Source organism: Ptychodera flava, chromosome 20, assembly GCF_041260155.1.
Source record: "Ptychodera flava strain L36383 chromosome 20, AS_Pfla_20210202, whole genome shotgun sequence".
NCBI classification, from domain to species: domain Eukaryota; kingdom Metazoa; phylum Hemichordata; class Enteropneusta; family Ptychoderidae; genus Ptychodera; species Ptychodera flava.
The window spans coordinates 23,803,568-23,825,257 of record NC_091947.1 but is presented as its reverse complement, the minus strand read 5'-3'; the positions used below and the strand labels follow the sequence as shown (position 1 = coordinate 23,825,257).

General features: G+C 34.9%; 1 protein-coding gene across 24 annotated transcripts in view; it reads right to left on the bottom strand.

Annotated features, from left to right (window-relative positions):
• The window catches only part of LOC139120371 (cGMP-specific 3',5'-cyclic phosphodiesterase-like), a 131,790-nt gene that overhangs the window by 41,800 nt on the left and 68,300 nt on the right, over positions 1–21,690 (bottom strand). For 23 of the 24 annotated variants that reach the window (XM_070684742.1, XM_070684736.1, XM_070684732.1 and 20 more), the window contains exon 2: positions 13,408–13,566. In XM_070684742.1, the coding sequence (XP_070540843.1) occupies positions 13,408–13,503 (96 nt within the window). In that variant the 5' untranslated portion in view covers positions 13,504–13,566. Of the gene's footprint in view, positions 1–13,407; positions 13,567–17,247; positions 17,375–21,690 lie in introns of those variants that run through there. The other variant, XM_070684743.1, reaches the window with a different exon arrangement.

Genomic DNA, 21,690 nt, shown 5'->3' with positions numbered 1-21,690 from the left:
AATTTTCCAGTATGCTAACAGTACAGCCTAGACTGAATTTTTTGGTGTTTTGAGCATCTATAACCTATTATCTATTGGATGGTCCTCCTTTCAACATCAGATGTGTTGGCCAAACTCAAGATTAAATTGTTGCCCTGACAATCAATTAGTCCTGCCCAATAACTTAAAGGAAATTTAATGAGCTAGTACTCATTTCCTGATTGGAAGTCCAGATAGAGAAGTCTAGTCAAGAAGATTACATTGCATATGTCATATACATTTTGATATTTTAAAGTGCATTTTGTGATATTTCATTTCCTGTCTTTTCCAATAAGGCCAAAGTAATTAAATTCTTTGTTTTGCGTCCCCACCCGCCTAGGTTTTTAAGGTTTTCATGAAAAACACACACAGTGTATTTGAATAGGAAATTTTAGGACATACCCGCTTAGCTTTTCTGAACTAAAATTTTGTTACAATTTTGTATTTGCTGCAATCAAATTACATTGTGTTAATTTTCTTGTGTGTGTTTTTCAGCCGCTTAGACGCGTACCTTTTCCCATTTAGAGTGGACGCAAAACAAAGAATTTAATTACTTTGGCCAATAAGCTATAAACTTCTTCAAGCCCAATTCAACTTCAAAAATATATTACGCATTAAATAACGTCATCACTCCAAAGCTCACATTGAGACTGTATCCAATGACATTCTAGACCAGGCTATGGTTACAGTTAAAAAAGAACCCACCTAAATTATCATGTACTTATTACGTTTCAATTTGAAAACGTGTGTTTGAACAGATATTCAATAGTAAAGTGAAACAACCTCTCTCACATTAGTTTTTCATAAACTCATTTTGATTAATGTCATGAGTGAGATCTTGCGTACGGCAATGTAGTCTATGCCCAGTTAAGTCACTTAAAGATCTTGCAAGCAATCTCTTGCAATTCTGAGAGGTCGTTCTCCTTTTTTTTATATTGTTTATTGTCTGGAAGACCTTTACATGTAACAGTAAAACATCTGAGGCCAATGGACTGCGGCTTACATGAAAGCCTATTTGTTCCAAGTGGATGGTTCTCAAGGAAGTACATAATCCATCTCTTTGAGATTTATTGTGATAAAATGAGATAAGCTGTACTGAGGTCAGGACACTTGGAACCACTCAAAATATAATTCAACAATTTAGGCCTTTAATCTGACGATTCACCGGAACAATTTCACGAAGTCTCTGTTTTTACTTTTTAATAATGCTCTGTTGCTATCAATAAATGCAGCTGACTAAACTACAGCTATTAGTTTTGGGGTTTTTTAAGTGTGTGAGGAAAAAAAAATAGATGACAATAACACTTTCTGGTCATTACTTGGAGAAATCATTTGGAGAAATAAAACTGTAACACTGCTCATCTTGGTTTCCATGTCTTCATTGTGTGCCAGCTCACAAGTAAAGAAACACTAGTGTAATGATTAATTTGGAAAAGTGCAATCAATGGCGCTTAAGAAAGGACCATATAAATTGAGAAGGCTCTGACCAAAAGATTTTGAAAAAAAAAAGAAACTTAATAGACATCACACCAGAACTGGATTGGAATAATAATTTGATATTAATAAAATTACTGCTGTCTACCTTAAATGAGACAAGATTGAACAAAAGTAAACAAGTAAACAAACATATGAGAGAGTATGTAAATAAACAAACACCTGATTTAAAATACTTATTATCTGAAACAGGAATCAAACACAGGGTAGATAATAAATGAATAAATAAATAAACTTGTTTTAAAATGCTGAATGACCTCAACCTCAAATCCATGGTAGATGATAAATAAACAAACAAACAAACAAACAAAGTGGTTTGGATTTGCAGAGCAACCTGACAGGGGAGTAGAGAATCTATGCACATATTTCAAATCGCCACCCACGGAGATGCTAGCATTTAAAAGATGCTTAAGCCGACACTTTTAACATGTAACTTCAGAAGAATGCCGGTTGAATTCTCCATTAACCCTTGAAAGACGGATCAATTTTCATAACCTGCAAACAGTGAAATTTCTCGGAATTTGACTTTTGATACTGATATGACACTTGGGGCATACTGCGTCGGTGTTTAAAATATGCAATCTGTAAAAATCGGTGCGCTTTCAACAGAAGTGCAGTTTGAGCTCTCTCTATTGCAAAAAGTTTTCTAATCCAAGGGGGCAGTGATTTCAATCGACATATTATCAAAGCATTTTGACTTGGTTTACTGTTAGACTCAATCGCCTAGTGTTATGGAAGATTTCAAAATTTCATAAACGATGGGCACATTATTTTTATGAAAACCATTCCATCATACATTCACTTTTGTTCTCACAAAAGAAATGAAAGAAACAATTAAATCTAAAACCACCAGCTACAACATGTCATCAAAACGGATAATCTTAATTTTGATTCCCACATAACACTATTCCGCTAAAAAGCGACATGAAATATTCTCAACGTTAGTGACACTTACAAAGCAAAATAGGAAAGGGAAAAAAATCAGCATCTTTTCTAAAAGATGTTTCCCGCTTGTACGAGGATCTTTTGACAAAATTAGTTTCTTTCTTCTTTCACAAAGTGTTTTTTCACCCTTAAGACTATACATATTCTGTTAAGAAAGATGAAATGTGTCACACATTGGCCACAACATCACAAATGTCTCAATTTCAAAGAATTTACAGGTGATAAAATCTCCTAAACACAAATTGCTCGATGTTTCACTTGATTACCTTAGTTTACAATATGCCCTCCACCTGAAACACACACTCTGCTCAATTTATGTGTACTGGAGATTGCCTTAGTTTGAAACTTGTCCTTAACCTGGACATCTACTCTAAACGGATTGCCAGCTATTCTGATTGTAAGAAATGATGCATTAGTTACTGAAAAAATAGGACAGTACTTACATTCTGTCAGAATATTTTTGAGGTGGAAAAAGGGCATGGCTGTATCATACACACTATACATGTTTTGAGTTTCAAATCAAAAGAGGTTGGCACTGCTTGATCCAAGCCTTTCAGGCAATCAAAATACAAATAAATTCATATTTCATTTTGGGGGCTTTCTATATACAAAGACCATCTATATTTGAACATTTGCTAAAACAACATGAGTGTCTGATCAAGATAGAATTAAGTATTTGTGGCTTTGGTGTCCTTACCTTTCACTAAGTCTCACGTTAACTGACATTGTAGTTTCCATCACGCAAAACTAAACAGCTGTGATTAGGTCCATAAAAGTATGGACGGAATAATGTTAATTTTCATACAGAGGTACATAACACATTGAATATCTCCCTGTTTATACATTTCAACAACCAAAATCAAGAACCCATGTTTAACTTTAGACAACAAATTAATTTTTTCAATGCTTTTCCCATATTCCAAACATGGAGTTGGACGTACATGTAGCCATGGCAACAGAGGCGAGAGGGTTTTGATACTCATTCAGAGTAGTGTCATCATAATCTAATCACCATTAGGACAAGTTTAGCTTCCATTGGATTAGCTCGAACTTAAATCCAATTGAGGATGAAATACCGGTTTGTCTGTCAGTGCCACATGTAACCTGATTTCAGATCAGACTTGTAAGGAAAAAGTGTATAGTGATGCAGTTGACATTTACCGGTACCTTTGAAACTGCACATTGCTATTTATCTGATGGAAAGAAAGTTTGCCAATATTCTTGTAGAATGAAGGAATGTTTTGTTTGAAATATTCAAAGCTTTTGAATTATTTTTTATTAAAGTCTTTACAATAGTTAATGGAATTATTAAATACAATGTCTGTGAATTTTCCTTTGGTTTGTTTTATTTAATGGAGGCAATGTTTTCCTTGTTGCTAAATCACAATCACCCGCATATTATCTTGGTAGCTAAGCTGATGAGAAAACATCATGGCGTGGCTGATAAAGTCATAAAGTATAAGTAGAAATGTCCACAGGTTATATAAATGGACAAGATTGTGTTAGAGTCTGTTTCATTGAATCCAGATACCGTCATCCATTTGGCCATTTGTTACACTGCTAGGGAATTTTAATTCTTATGAAACACAATCACATTATCATTGTCTAAAGTCTAACAACCAGCTCTGTTTGTGGATGATTACTTGAAAGTTTGTTCTGATTGTAAACAAATAAAAGACAGTTTGTTTTAGACATTGATAGCAGCACGACAAGTCTTGACAACTCTAAATGTTTCACATGACGTTGGCGAACAAATTTCTTAGTGAACAGGAAAGTTGATGCAGTAATGTCTACAATTGAAAAGTAGGCTCATTATGAATAATTTGGCTTGTAACTTTCACAGGACAGATTATGTATCGTCACTTCTTTCACCTTCCTTTTTGCAAAGATTGTTTAAATTACATTATTTCACACTTATACCAGTATTGTAGCATATACCTCTACAGAACAAAAATTGATTCAACAAATCAGAATTCAAAAATTCATAAGAAATCCTAGCATTTCACTCAAAATAAACACTGGAGGCAATTTGGAAGTTAATGCCTTTTATGGCTGAATTGACGGCAATGAGACATTCCATTGGTAATACACATTGTGAAGGATCAAGGCAAGATTCAAATACACGGCATGTCCGGAGGATATCTGAATATTGATAAAGTGGAACGTCAAGTCGGTTTAATAGTCTTCAAGGAAACATTTCCCTTTATTACATCCATCAAATACATCAACTGACACATAAAATGAAAGTCTCAGTGTTGTTTGAAGGCAACTGTAAGTTCACGTTGCCTGTAAACCTTGATACAATCCTTTTTTATTTCCTTCAAGTTCATATCATTGGACTCCTATCAAAAATTAATGCAACAGTTATTGTTGTCATAGTTGTAATTTGCCTAGCATTAATCCTATAACATGACAAACCTTGTTCTACAATAAAACACCATTGTCTCATGTTGAATAGTGTGACCTCAACGTGAAAGGGTAAAACTAGACAAGTGTGCAATAAAACAATATTAACTAAACCAGCAAAGTATTGATCACTGGGACAGGTGAAGGCAAAATGGCTTATTTCGGGTCAATTGATCGGGAACTGACATTTCACAAGCCATTGTCAGAGGATAAGAGGTTAGTTGTTTTACCACCTGGCATTTGTGGTTGTTTCTTTTTAACAAATGTTTCCTGTACAGATAAGCCGCAAGATTTAAATTTGGGGTTACCTTTCACACAGATATGGTTCAAGAATGTTTATTGGTCAAATAGCCATCCTGCCCACTAAATTTCAAAAATCACCATCTGTATATTTGCATATTAACCACTCAAGAATCACAATAACAGATGGAATGTCCACTGGCAAACCACACATGCAGTATTAGAATTAGACACTGTCCCGGTATAACCTATCACAGGCATGCAGACAAATTACACTTTATAATAAAAGTATGACATATGTCAGATATATTAGATAGTATCCGTTCTCTCTACTGTCTCAACATGATTGGATTACACCTAAAAGTAGTGTAAATTACACCTAAGAAGGTATTAATCTCAAGGAGGAATTAGTCTTTACATTAGCATAGAAAGTTACAAAATCATGTATTGGAAGCAGTAATAGCTGATGCTACATGTACAGAGACAATGTTAAGTTTACTCAGAGGACACCTGATTTGTAATCTTGCAGCAGAAAATGCTGTTTTTTTTCTGTGTAAAGTGGGCCAAAATACACTACTATCAAATACATCAATGAACATATAACTATAGGCAAGCTGGCGATGTAAACAATCAAAGTGCGTTCTACACGTAAGGTCACTTTTTCAGCAAGCTAAAAAGGTGTTCCAAGATGCTATGGGGAATAGAAAAAGACTTGCCATTGAAATACAGAACAAAACTGGTGTAAAAAAATTCACTAAAATTCAGTAAATACTCAATCACTTTCAAATTCAGAATGTATGGCTCTTAGTCACCTAGCGAGACATCACAGCAAACAGCTACTGGCCTTTTAAAAATTGACATAAATGCTTCCAAAATGGTTTTTCTGATACTTGTAATCCAAAAATGATCATATCAATTGAGAAGAAAGTCCATCAACTCATCAAGTCCATTAATCCAGAAAGCATGTCCCTTTTCCCTAGTCTTGGTACATTTTATTTTCTTGTTTCAAGGGCTTAATGGAGTTTACTGCTTCTGCTTGACAATAGAAATTTTGACTCCAGATAGCTACCAGCATCTGGTTTGCTCTCAATATAAGTAGTGCTGTGTATCATCGGTCCCATACATTTTTTGATTGATGCACTAAACAGAAAAACATCATTGCACTCTGATTGATGTATCTCTCTAATTATTGTTTCCTTTGCATGGAGTTTGGTGATGATGCTGCCTGACATGATTTAATGGAGTACAGTTATAAAATGACAGCTATGGCTCCAACAATGCATTTATGCAATCAAAATTTCAAAAGACTGTCTCGCTGTAGAGATAATGTCTGCCCCATCAAGGACGCATAAAATGAAAAACATATACTCATGGTATATCATGAGATACTACTGGACCTTATGGAAAAGTCTACCAACATCTGTCCTCAACCCTACATATACATATTGGTAGGATCTCATTTTACTTCTTGTCACATTTATGACGTCTACTTTTCATAAAAAATTTAACCATCTGCGACTGAATTTTTTTTATATAACCCTAGCAGCTGCAGTTTATATTATTATGGTACCCTGAAAAACGGGGAAATCTCAAAAATTGGGAATCAGTAAATTTATCGTACTGTATGTAAGGAGCAACAACTTAACCTCAATATGTGATGTACTTTTTCGTTTCATGCGGCAAGAAACAGTTATCATTTTGCGTAAATTGCAATTCACAAGAACAAATCTGTCCCTCAGAAATAAACTGTCGTGTACTGAAAATATCATCCATAATAAAAATGTCATCTGCAAATATCAGACTGTATATGGCCCCAACAAAGCCCCTTTTCAAAATTCACTAGGTTTTTTCTTCACTCTCCTTTTCCTATGCTGATTGATGATTTCATTACATCCACACAATGAAGCCAGACACCATGCCAGGTAGTACATTTTTTCATAAAATTCTATTACCATCTCATGCAGCAGGACGACTTTGTCAATCAACTGACACTGTTTGATCTGATACACATAAAACAGCTGGTGACGAGGAATTGGTTTGCAAAATGTCCGTTGATACAGAATGACAATATGAATCTTCGTGTCACACACTGGCTTTTCAATTGTGAAATTTTCTCTGAATATTTGCCATGGTAAATCACCACTTGATATGTCATACTTTTTCCTCTATTTCATAAATTCATTCTGCATCATTTCAAAGGTCAAATTCAAAATATTTCCAATTTTCTTCAGCGTTTGATGATCAGCTCTCTAAACAAAACTGTTAACAATACAATGAGTCTTTGTAACTGCTGATTTCTGTCTGTCTGTCTGTTCCTCTCTCTCTCTCTGTCTGTCTCTCCCTCTCACATAGAAATATGACCTGATTTTGTATGTTTTTTATTAACATATAATACTGATATACAAGTCCATATTAACAGAACTAAACCTGTAATTTCTTTGTAAGCAGCAGGGCACTTTTTACCTATATCAGTGGGTGAAGAATTTGGCCAGCAAATTATTTATCCTCGGCAGGCAGGGACTATGTTTTTCTTTGGCAAGGCAAACAACCTGAACCAAAGTCCAGCAGCTAGGACAGAGTAGGATTAGGTAGTGTGCACCAGGAAATCGCCAATGGGGTAGGAAAAGTTATTGGTTTAGTTGAAGGCAGTGGAGAAAAACCAGTTGAGAGTTTTCCATGGGGGTAGGGAAGGGGAACCTTCTGGACAGGAGCACAGTTGCAAACAATTTTTACTTTAATTTTGTTGAAAATGCCTTAGAATTTCCATGTGAGCAAACTCTAGTTAATTATTTTTTTTTCCAAAAGCTGGTTAGCTACTCCCACAACATACATTATCAGATATAAAAGAGATGTCATATCAAATTAATCAAGATTATTGCAAGGCTGTTAGAAGGGATTTTATTTTCATCCCATCACTAACAGTCTTCTAGGCAGTGTACACAAACTGAAACCAGCATGAACTTTGACATTGATGACATGTCGGCTAAATTTCGTGACCAACTTTTACTAAAACAACATATGACTTTGAGCTTTGGTGCTGGATTGCAAATTCGAGCTACAAATTACACCAGGTACATAACTCCTCTCTCCCCAGGCATAGTGTGTTTAGATCCAGGAATGCAAAAGAAAAACACTGGGTAAACGAAAAATAAATAGTGATTAAAGTACTGCTTTCATGATGGAATGCAGATATACATGAACAGTCACATATCCCATCGTAGGTTTCAATAATGATGGAAGAAATTCTTTTATATTTTAATGATATGGCTTCCTTTGTGGTTGCTAATAGCAACCACAAAGGAAGCCATATCATAAAAGCTGAATGATATGGCTAGGCAATTTCCAAATAAGGTTTCAAAGTGTAATAGATCAGGTTGCTTAAAGCAAATTCAGGTTCAGCTATTTATATCTTTTTATCAATGAGATATATATATATATATATATATATATATATATATATATATAATATATATATATATATATATATATATATATATATATATATATATATATATGTGCTGCATTATTAACCTTGAGAAGTGATTGGACTTGAAACCTATGCACTTATGGAAATAATGCAGAGTTTCCCGACTTGCAATGTCTGTAGACTGATGCCTATAATGGTAAACCACAATGTGTATATGACCAGTTGACTGTGAGTGTGCATGCTGTGTTTATGCCCATACAGGTTTTTTAACAAATTACTCTCACATCTAGAAATGTGCAAACCAATCTATATATCCCCTTCAAATGTTCATCAGAATTTCATTTGATGGTAAGCAGAGGCACGTAAGAGGCAGTCTTGCATTCCTGCTGTGTTTCAGTTGCTTATTGGCAAACGGCAGGCCGTAGGTCATCTCTGAAAAAAGAATTTTCAGCTTAATGGAAGTGATGCAGGCTTTGCCATAACATGCTACTACAAAAACACCAACGGATCTAAGTAAATGAACAACTGCCCAGGGCTTCCATTACTTCTTACAATGAGTCTTGCAGGTGTAGGCACCATAGAATGCAGATGTAAACTGTGTGGATGAGGTGGAGAATATCAAAGGCAGCTATTAAATGCACCCTACCAATTTTCCCGGTAATGGTGTTTTAATTTACATAATGGCTGTACACTGAACACCATAACGACTCTTAAAAGAATGCAATTGTAGTTCGGAGCCATGCAAAAGTACCATAATTTTTGAAATCAGTCTTTGGCTTGTGTACAGTCCATATGCAAAAGTCAATATATAATAATCTAATGTAGTATATTTGTTATGTAATTGAAAAACTGATTTTTTTAAGTAGTTTAAAGCGTGAATTGGCAGCCATTTTGAATTGGAAAATTGCAATAATATGATACTGTTAGCTGTAGTACGGTAGATTGTGTTTCTTCTTTTTTTTCTGTCTTTATATAATTTCTATAAGTGGCGAGTTTGTGAATTTCTAAATTTATAGTACTTTTGATAAATATGGTATTTTCAATACTTTTATTTGTCTTAACAGAACTACTTATTGTTGGTAGATGAAAAAGTGATAGTCTGCTTTGATTTCTGCCAATAGAGGGCCAGTAGCTGTAACTTTTGACGGTTTTTTTCACTATTTCGTTTTACATGTCAATTGCAAAGTCTTGTTCTTCTCCCCAAAGCATGTTAAAACCCCAACCATTTTGGCTTTCATGATTGCAAACACAGTCTGCGATGTACATGATAAATCCACTGTTATTGTTATATTTGAATTCTAGTCTGGACCAGAATACACTTGGACCAGAATACACAATGCCGTGAACACTTGTACAGGCTGAGTTGGAAAGCTGAGTACTGAGTACGTCAACATGCTTTGGGGAGTAGAATAAGAGACTTTAGTTGACATTAACAACAAAAACACGTACTGGAGCTTTAAACATGTATAGACGCTAAGATATTGGCAAACATGCCTACATGTAAAATTGACGCTGCAATGTAAAGAAAATAACATAGCTTTCCAAATCAATGTGAAACCCTTCATAGGAAAGGGCACAAAGCTTTCTGGAGGGGAAAGTCATAAATGTCAGCTACAAAAACCTCACACATTCAATGCCTGAAAATTAATATAATTGTATACAGCATGAAAATTACAGTCATTGTGGCGATAACAAGAGCGTGATATTTACCAATCTGCCTAAAAACATTTTCTCCTGCATGTAAACTTAATCACAAACAGCCAGCATCTGCATACTGTCAATTTTCACAAAAGAAAGGGCCACAAATGTGTATGTCTCTTTTGAATTTCATTCATTTGTCACTTCAATTTAAATTTGCGCCCGACAAAACCGCGCGCTGCCCAAAGGCATTGATTATGCCACAATCTGTGGCGTGGAAAATGTTTTTTCGTACACTGATAATCAATTGAGTCACTAAATAAGATCTTTTGGGAATCCACATCACTTAATTTGACTCTTTGTGAAATCATGTGAAAAGAGACGATCAACATGAAAAGCTGAAAATTGCTTTACTAGTGGGACAGATTAACCACCTTTTGATAAACTTCCCTCTAGAATTTTCTGAGAGGCAATCACACTGAAAATTGGCCCCACATTCAGCTTGTGAAACCCTCATTACGGATCCTGAGAGGCTCATTAGATGTCACTTGTTTAGGACGACAGATCTACTAGGGCTTGTTAATTAAAGTTAATGGCAGCCATCTTATTCTGTGACATGAAGTGCATTATTTTCCTTTGATCATCAGACCTTTGAAACCAAAGAGATATTTCAAAAGAACACCTGAGAAGACATGCACAAACTGATGTGTTATTTCCTCAACGTCAAGGGAACTTATAAGCCCCTTCAAACTGAAAAAAATTGAACAATTTACATACAAATGCTCACAAAAGTTAATTTGAAAATCATGATTTTTTTTTCATTTTGTTGAAATTACTGTTGGTACGGAAAACAGCAATGGCTGTTTCCAGATTTTTTGACAACCAATCGCAGGTACTGTAAATTGTACTGTTGTGCACTTTTGTTATGAATCTTCTTGCACTATTAGATGCTGTTGTCCCATGAATGTACAGCTAGAAGTCCAAGGGCTACATTGTAGTTTGGCGGTTATCAACACAGCATGACGTACGTACAACTGGGATAAAAATATAAAGTCGACTATTACATCCATATTAGAATGAGAACCAAAAAATCTCTTGCTTATTAGAAACATCTTTGAAATGTCGTAGCTGATCCAAATAAGATTTCACTACAGAACCTGATGAAGCACATGCATAAATGCAGCCTCTTCATAAATCTACACTCATTTAAGGATTTCAACAGATTTCAAATCAAGTAAGTGATTAAAATTTAATGGGCTACCTCTGTATATGTCTGAACATTTCAAATTACCCAGAGTTCATTTTATTTCTCATAGATGTGAACCCTGGTAATACATATTTATGATCTTACATTGCAAGCATGTTTTCTTTCGTACATTAATTGCAAGCTCTGTACGACGTTTATTGTATATGCTCTTTTAAAGAAAAACAGGCCAGCAGATGTTACATTCACACGTTTCTTTCAAGAATCAAAGCGTGCAAGATGAATCAGAACTAGACAAAGTTAGTTTACATCTGGACAATACTGTACACATAACGGTAGCTGAAGTTACCTGAAACCTTTCTGATCTGTATAAAATCAGTTACTGGCTTAGTTACAGACGCTGTCTATTCAGGCAGTGGATGGGCATGACAAGCAATGCAACAAACGTTCGTGCTGAACAAGCTCACTCATGACCCGGTACAAATTTGGACTATGACTAAAATATATACAAGTTTTTATGATCATTTCAGCTATCAATAGCTCACAACTGTAACATGAACTACATTATGACTGTATTGGCTTGTACAGCACACTATTGCAAGATATAGCCAAAAGAATGTGAACATTTACCAAAAGCTGTTGTAATGATGACAACACTTCTAATTAATGAATTGATTAATGTTGATTAGATCTGTCACTCCGATCCAAATTGCTTTTCGTTCTTGAATCAAATATAAGATTTCGAGTGCTAATTTCAATTGCCAATTCTTCTGCATAAAACCAGGGTTGAAATTGTGAGTTGATATTTCGTTGGTCCATAAACATCCTTTCACAAATTTCAAATCTTTGCAAGAATTATGGCTGCCCTGGTAGAATTACTTCACAATTCTTTACAATGAAGCACAGCATGGTATTTCAGGTTCGTAACTCGAGCCTCAGGATAAATCTGTCATATTATATGAAAACTTGAAATGAGTTTGTGTTTCTCATTTCAGAGTTGAGGCGAAATCATGAAAATCTTTCAAACTCTAGATTTCAAAGCTTGGTACATTAATATTTTCAAGAGGTGATCACATTATGATGCAGTATGAGAAAAAAAAACTGATTTGAAAAAAAAATTCACAAAGGGTGACTGACTTAATTTTGTATCTCATTGGCAGGGATCACAGTACACAAAAGAGGCCAGTATCTGCCCCTCTCCTGTGAATAGCATAACAATCTTCTCAGGTCTTGAAAACCCTGGAATTCTATGGCACCAATCAATGTGGATAAAACTCAGCTCGATCAAAGGAATTCTTCAGGGACAAGAATAGATACTGACGAAAGACAGACTGTGGCTGATTGAAAAAGGTTACTTTCATGATGGTCATGATTAAATTGGGAGAAAGTTTATGTTATGGTGATTAATGGGGGTTTCCAATAGCAACCATGCTTTGAATCAGGGTTCTTTATTATTTAGTTACGCTGTGAGTGCCATCAAACCAAAAAAGGTATGACGTACTTCTCCCATGCTGATGATGTCATTGGAAAGGGAAAAAAATTAATGAATCTTGTGAATGTGACGACAAGTACTATAAGAGCATCATTTTTGGTTGGGGATGCCGCCAGCAGGGTCGCGACCGTAGGATGTTGATTACTGTTGAAAAACAAATTTATAGTCACACATAAAATATATGTAGAAGAATCATGGTGGTTCTTTTTGTCTAGTGCCCTTTTATGGTAAGGGATGTACCATTTGACCTTCAGAGGGGTGTTCAGACTGGGGTATGCAAATATTTTTTCATGTTCGCCGGATTTCTATTCAAAATATGAGCAAGGAAATCGTTTATAGAATTCATGACTTTTGTCATTTCTAGAATTCATGACTTTTGTCATTTCTAGTGATGTGAAAATTTGGCTATATAGAAAGAAAGACAGACAGCAAAAAATTGTTAACAACTTTTGCCCTGTAGATTTTTAAATTTTTGATCACCCATCCCGAAAGGATTAAATGATCCATCAATGACTGCAGAAACTGTCAATTGTTGCTACCTACTTGTTCATCTTTGGCTGTGAATTCGTGATCGCCGCTGATTTTGTTGATGATTTGAGCCACCCCGATGACTTCACCTTCATGGCTGCAAATTGGCATGCACAGTATACTATGTGTCTTGTACCCTGTCTTCTTATCAATCTCTCGGTTGAATCGAGGATCCTGCAAGATAGAAGGAAAGGAAGCCAAAAAATTTAGTCATTGTAAACGTATACTGTGTTTCCATTGGAAAGGAATGCTTCAGGACAAAAGAATTGCATATTTATTAGAAATTTGCATTTCTACAGTACGTAATTTTGCACTGTACTTTTTCAATAACATGTTTGCTTTCCTATACTAACAAAGATCATAATAAGAGAAAAATTAAAGAAAACAGTCAAATCCAATAAATGTATTTTATGTATCGTGCTCTTTCTTTTGAAAGTTTTTGATCTTTGTCAAACAAAGTTGCTTGTAGTACACATCTCTTCTGTCAACTGATTTTGTCAATCCTTTCTATGGATGCTTGCTGCTGTTTGCTTGCATCTATTTTCCCTGTTTTCACACATTTCTAGGAACTTATCAGGTGGCTGTACCTCTGCCGTATAGCTAAATGCGTGAACATCAAAATCTCATGATGCGAAATTCAACACTTGCTTTGATCATTAGCAGGTACTGCTGTGAAATTCAATCACAGAATCTACTCAGTGCACATATAAGAGCTTCAAAAGATGACGTTCTGAAAAAGTGACAATTTGAACAGATAACGATTGCTAAATGGGGCTTTAAAGTGCGACAACATATAGTCATACAGGCAGTCCTGCCCACCTGAGGTTTCCAACAAGAAATAATCCACACGCTATTTGTAAGGTACATACAGTGAAGCTTAGCAAGGTATCTCAGCCACAAATGCCTCCTGAAAGCCAAATTGAAATGGCTTACAAATGTATACAGTAAAGCTATGTAACAACTGTAAAGTCACTGTAACTCCAGTCCAACATTGATAATTGTATGGGACACTGCCATACTTTGTGCAAAAGATAAGAAGAAGTGAAAATGTTCATCATTGGACTTCAAATGAACATCACGTCAATGACTAAACAATTGCTTTGCACTGAAAGCTTGGATAAATACAATTCAATGGTTTGATACATTGTCAAATTTAAAAAGGGAAATGAGTTGATCTGCTGTTTTACATACCTACACGAGCTAAATTTGATTATCATCTTCTGTATGTGGGAAAATAAGATCATTCATCTTTCTTAAATGCAGCCTCAGAGCCTTGGAGAGAGTATGACCATGTGATCTTACTTCATTAAGACAGACGGCATTTTTTAGAAAATTATTCTGGGTCAAGTAATTCTTTAATGTTTTGCAATGTTTTTGGATTCACTTTGACATGTGTAGAATGAAGGTAAAACTTCCATTGCTTTGTTTATGCAAACATAGAAAATCTGAATTTTTTTCCCACATGTTTATTATGTAGAATGGCGGCCATTTTGAATTTTTGTCCAAAATGTTACAACGTAGAATGGCGGCCATTTTGAATTTCAATTAAATGTAAATTTTACTGCTCAGGTAATAAAAACTTTGCAAGACAACGATTACCTCTGATTATTGACATCAAGAGGATATACTTCTGAATCAAACTTCCCTGAGTAACATGTACAGAGATTTAAAACTTCACTTTTCTAGTTGCATGCCTAATAGTATTTGTATTATTACGGACAACACCAAGCCCAAGCTGCGTGATAGGATCTAACATGAAAAGTACAGCTAATAAGAGTTCCATTACATAGCATGCCTTTGAATTAATTTTAGAAACGACATTTGATATGGCTGACAGAGGGAAGATAAATACAAAAACCTGCAGATGTGTTCAACGCAGAATCAATTAAACTCACTGAAAATTGATTTCTATTCTGATATTAGTTACAATTAAGATTGGTCATTAGTATTCTTCTCAGAAAAGGGTACTTTTCTCTTGGATCAGTGACTAAGTCAGCACACCTACAGCAGTCACCTTCTCAGTATTACAGTTATTAAGACAAGTACTCAGTCTGGTTTGCCAAGTCTGATTGGGAAGCAGAAGAGCTTGTCATAAATTTTGATTACCGGGTGGAATTAAAATTACAAGAAGAATACGAATGACTGATGTATCCATATCATTTACAATGAAATACTCAATGAAATTTTTTTCATTCAATACTACTTGGAAAAAATATTCAAAAAGATTTATTCCCCTCTTATCTAATCTAAATTTCCCTGATAACAATCACATACGCATGCAATGTTACCACAACAGAGATCTTGAGATACTTATTACACAGATTATTGATAGTGACATTTCCTACCATGGTTAGTGCCCATGAGCTAACATCAGAGACTTTGCCTCCAGATTACAAAACTGTGTCTGAACTTGTACGAATAAAGTGTGAATGATCAGTGTAAGCTTCTAATATATTAGTATACAATGCTATATAAACACTTCCTACATGAGACTATTTTTAATTTAATAGTTGACCCAAACTTTAACCTCAATAAACCTTAATTCCCATAATTTATCATGGTTCCCCTTCAATCAAAACCAAATCCCCCAATTTTTCAAGAGGGGAAGTTCCCCCTGTATAAGAGAAACTTGGAGAAATCACTGGGTATATTAAGTGAATCCATAAACAAGTGAACTAAAAGCTGAAGGAAAACACGTTGCAAGGACACAGAGTCTTCTGCATTTATACATCCACACTTGTGAAGATACAGCCATTGTACTGTACAGAGTTGTTTATGACGTAGTCAAGGAATTATGCACCAGCAAACTCCATATTTTAATACCAAGCTGTAGAATAATATCGAAGATAACCTTTAAATTCCAGGCTAAATGCACATACATGCCAGGGGCTCTGCATTTCATGTTGTTCAGAAAAAAATTGCATTTTAATGGTTTTTAAAGTATTTCAGATCATCAACATCATAGCCAAACCACTTTAAGTAAACATTAAAACCGTCTTGTGCCTCAATCTATCTCATCTTTATGTTGTATTACTCCAAGAATTACCTATTTGCCTTTATGGGCTTATTATTCTAATTGTCATCTTTCCCCCATTCACTTACTGATCAACTTTCTTCATCGCCTGTTGTGCTTCTCGGTACGATTACCTTGACCAAATTGCTCAACATATCGGTCAAGATGGGAAAATTGAAAGGAGACACCAGATTGCTGGTTGTCATGACAACAGCACAAACAGTCAGTGATTAAAGTGAGATTTGGGAGTAGATCAGCAAAAACATGCGAAGATGAGTCGTCCTAACCAGGTGACGAGACACTGAAAAGTCAAAACTCTATATTGCTTCATTATATTGCAATTATTGGAGAAAGTCAGTGAATACCCAGGGGAACACACACATCCAACCGAGTTGATTACATATTCATTCATGTTACGTGAAAGCGGAAGAAGTTTTGACTCCCACTGCGAGATCTTTTGGATATCTTTCATCGCTCGATAACTTCAGCGGGAGCACTTCTTGTCTGAATCTCCATTTAAATGCAAATGAGCAGATAACTGAGTTTCAATCTATGGCATAAAACGAATTGAAGAAAACCATATATACTGCAAAGACCCTGCATGAATTAGTAAGAACGTAGGCACCAGCATCAGTTTAATCTATCCATCACAGCACCGACATATACACAATTATTTCTGATTACAGAATACACTTATCTACTTCAAGAATGTGTTATTTCTGTGCCTCCATGTAGGTATACCACACGAACATGCTACGGCTTCTGAAAGCGCTCAGTGTGTAAGCATGTGGGAATTTTCGAAGCATTTTTTCTCGTTTAATTTGGCAAATATCAGCAAATACCTCAATACTTCAAGTTACCCCTTTCTTCTCAATCGTTTCCTGGAGTGTCAAAGTCATACGAACGAAAATGAGCGAAAAATTTCGAGGCAAAAATCGTGCATCGGCGAGAGCGACGGCCATGTTTTCAACTCGCTATTTTAGCCCACTGAGCCTATGCATACACAGCGTTCTATCGCAGTTGAGCCTGAGCGTAAAGACACTGAAAGTATTCATAGACAGATAGCCCATGATTCGACCTTTATTTTCGTGTTTTTCGTTTGAATTTTGGCCAAATAGTCGCTTTTTTAGCGGGTTTGAATTTTCTAAAGCATCTAAAAACATTATAATGACTTTTAATTATCAAACGAAAGAAAAAAATAAGAAATTTAATTAATTATTTACAAAATAAAAATATTTTTGACAAGGTGAATCATGCAGCTCAAAAGCGAACGATCAATGTTTTGGACGAGTGTGAGCGATTTTCGCGGGGATTCCCCGACCTATCGTTCATAGCTACGGCGCTTGAAAACACGGTCAGTTTCTGTGAAACGGGATGAAATTTTCTTTCAGGCAAGGTGTTTGAAGTCACTCTTGAGAAAAATTACTTATTTATCAGTTGTTGTTTTACCGTTTCATGAACCATTTTTTCGATTCAATCACTTGTTGACCTGAAAACAACGATATTTAGTACTCTTTTTCAACAGACTTTAGTAAGTAGCTGCCGGTACGGCTGTCAAAATACTATCGTTTTCAAAGTACATTTTGAGCGAACTTATAAATTAACATTCTGAACCACAGTGTAATGTTATGCTTGGAATTTTGTTGCTTTGAGGTTCATTCGTAGTTTTTTATAATGATTCTGTTCCTTCCATCATCAAACATCGACAAGTATAAATTAGCCCTAATCACTAAAATGAGAATTATGTGTTTCCTTTCGGTTTTGTAATATGTAACGAAATAAATAAGTTGATTTGTTTTGATCCTTTCCACGTATTGGTATTTTTTCCTGGTTGAAAGTTACTAATATCCTTTAATAGTCCTTAGTCTCTACAATCTCAGAAAAGAATGAAACGATTGATTTATAAAAGAAACTTTATTGCGACACACTTCAGTCATTTTCATAACTCTGAAGTTCAAAATTCAGTGTGCTGTACTCATATCTTGGCAGTGTTGAACTCTTCTGTTGTAGTATCTGCAATCGAAACTGGTACTTCACATAGAATAATTAAAAGCATTTCATCAACAGTTTTCAAATTCCACTTACTTTCAATTTGAATGTTTCCAACGACCAAAAATATTGTGGATCATGGTAAGATTAAAACCTCACATATTCTAAAGGTACAGTAATATCAAATTACATAATTGGAGGCGTTAATAAAAAACAAGAAATGTTTAGGAAATTATGAAATGTAAATCAGAGCTGTTGAAAATTATTTAATTTTCAGGGTGTTGCCAAATCATGTGTGTATATAAGTATGTCTGGTTCTGAGACGAGCTGTATTGGCATACCGAAGGAATTTGTTGATAACTAAAAATTTAATTAAAAGAATGGTTGCCATGGAAACACTTGGTATAGGTTATTTTCAATAAAGTAGATATTCCTTCATCAAAATTTTGCTATGAACTTCATGAACATTTCAAAAATTTCCTAAATTTTCGTAGCCGGTGGTTAACCAACAAAAGTACATTCATGCAGGCTCTCGATCTCAGGGCAGTGGCGACTCATTCAAAGCAAGAAATTTGCATAAATGGGTTTTTCTGTCACTCATTTTTTATCATTTAGAGTAGTTTTGTTGCTGAATGTTCATTGATGCTCATACAAAGGGTTTTCTAGAGATAAAAACCCAGAAAAGATGGTTTGACACTATAAAATACTTGCTCAGACATTGCGTATACATTTGTACATGGTAACTTTCATATTTCATCATCGATGTGAATGTCATTTTTTGTACAAAAGTGACATTTTGGTCAAAATTACAGTGATCTGGGAAGTAAGTTTACCATATTTATATTTGAAACTTGTTGAAAAATTGTTTTTCTTTGCTGATATGCTTAGGTTGTACTTTTTAAACATCAATGCTCTTGGGTAGACTTTACCAAACATAGCTAATTTTCATATTTTACCCTGTTTTGGTGGCCCGCGCAAAGGCACAATTTGCAGTAAAGTCAAACTTAACACTGCATTTCTGACTATCTGATTACCTTTCCTGCATGAACTTTCCCTTTTGTTAATTACACTTCAGTAGCACTATAGATTAAGAATGCTTTGTAAGTTCACCAATTATTTGCATCAGAATGACTGTAAATCTGCCAAAATTTGTATTTTTCAGTCATTTTATAAATTTCGCCGATGCAGAATTGGACAAACTGCCATATTTGGATATGTTTACATCAAAAAGTAAATTTCCTTTGGTCAAAGATTAAATTATTTTGTAAAAAGAATTTACTTTTAAATACTTTTAGCATTCACATTTGTTACAGAGTCATGTATTTCAGGGAAAACAAGCCTATTAAAATCTATGATTTCATCAATTTTAACTTTTTCCAATACTATGACCTTCGGCCGCGAGGTTTTACATACACAAAAATCTTCATAACTTTGAATGACTGAACCGATTTTGACCAAATAAAAAGTATTTTTCATCATTTCCAAAGCACTCTTTGGAAAATGCATCAAAACAGCAATTTAGTGATTTTAAAATTTTCACTTGGAATACCTACTCCATGGCAACATGACGATTTGGCACCAGCAAACAAATTGTCACATACTTAGGCCCGACACTGTATCTATTCACTCCCCTCTACAAAGAAAAACATCGGAGAACTGTCACGGTACAGCTCATTAGTTTTCTCACCAACTGCCGAGTTCAGCCAACCTCGCCATCCAGAAACGGCATGGGGTATTTATTTCCATTTCATCAGACTGAAAGATTATGTCGTATTTCACAACAGCGAGATCTCTTTTACCTCATCCAACTCCGGTTTATGTCTTTCAAAGATCCTGATTCCACACTGGGCTGGGCATGAACTGAGATTTTAATACCTTCATTATCCATTCATATATTCAAAATCTTTGTGCTACCATTATAAAACAAGCTTCTTTCTTTGAATTATACTTCTCCTACGAATTCATTGAATTCATGTCAGCAAATGGTCAGAGTTAAAGCCTCAGGTATGGTCATGTGAAGTCTTAATTTGCTTCTAGTTACCTCTGATTGACCTTAAACTTTAATAGTTTAGGATATTCGCGGTATACATATTTGGTACATCATTTGACCTGAAGTTATAACCCCCCTCCTCCAAATAAAAAAAATTTGCAAAATATTTGTGGGTGAAAGTGAATAAAAAAAATTCTGATCTCAGACAGAAAACCTTGACTGTATAGAGGTATATGTGTGGGCACTGCAAGACAACTTTTTACATTAATTCCTCTTTTCCTATCAAATCAGTTGAAATTGCACTGCAACTTGCTAGTAGGTCAGGATTATTTGGAAAAACCAATTAAAAACAAAAAATTGTTAAGCTATGAATTCAGGAAACTTGGATGATTGAAAATCTGTTACACTTTTTCATTTTCTTTTCCTCAATTTTTTATGTAAAACATTTTTCCAGTATAACAGTCGCATCAACTTCTTTGCAAAACAAAGTATCTGTTTTCTGTTTTCTGAGAAATTTGATTCTATACTGCATTTGTCTTGATTGTGCAAAGATCACAGTGTTAACAGGTTTTCTATGATATTCTTGAAGGTATCATGCCCCTGACATCTTTGTTCAAATTACTCGTCATTTTTGATACAGTACAAACTAATCTTGTGACCCTTAACATGCTCACCCCAATTCCCTATGAACAGATCCACAATCACCATTGATAATGACAGATTTTAGGGTCCAAACCATGGTGGTGAAAGGGTCAATCCAGATCCACAGTCACTACTGATAACAATATGGTGGATCATACCATGTATCCATGACGATGAAAGATTTAAATTATTTTGTTAATCTTAAATCTTGAAATAATTTTTCATATAGAGAAACTCATTTTTTCACACCCACAACCTAGTTTGAAAAATATATTTCATCTTCCAAAATCCACTTTGACTCTCTTCTAAAATTTCGTGGCTTCCACTTTTTTTCCACATCAACAAGCAATATTCCATCACATTATGACTGTCTTCAGGGAAAATTTATCTCTGGTTTTATACATATCTTCTGGGGACTTATGAGCTTATTATGCCCCAATAGGAAAACATAAAATTCACCACTGATAATCTGTAAATTCACTATCAATAAATAATCAATCTCCAACACATCAATAATGTATTTCTAAAGAGTTGCTGAATTGTTTATTTGCTTGTTTTTTTGTTGTCTTGTTTGAATGTTTACAAAGGCAGGAGACTTTCACAGATAAGCGATAATGTATTTTGTCATTTCTAGTATGATGCAATGTTGGAAAGAGAATTCAGG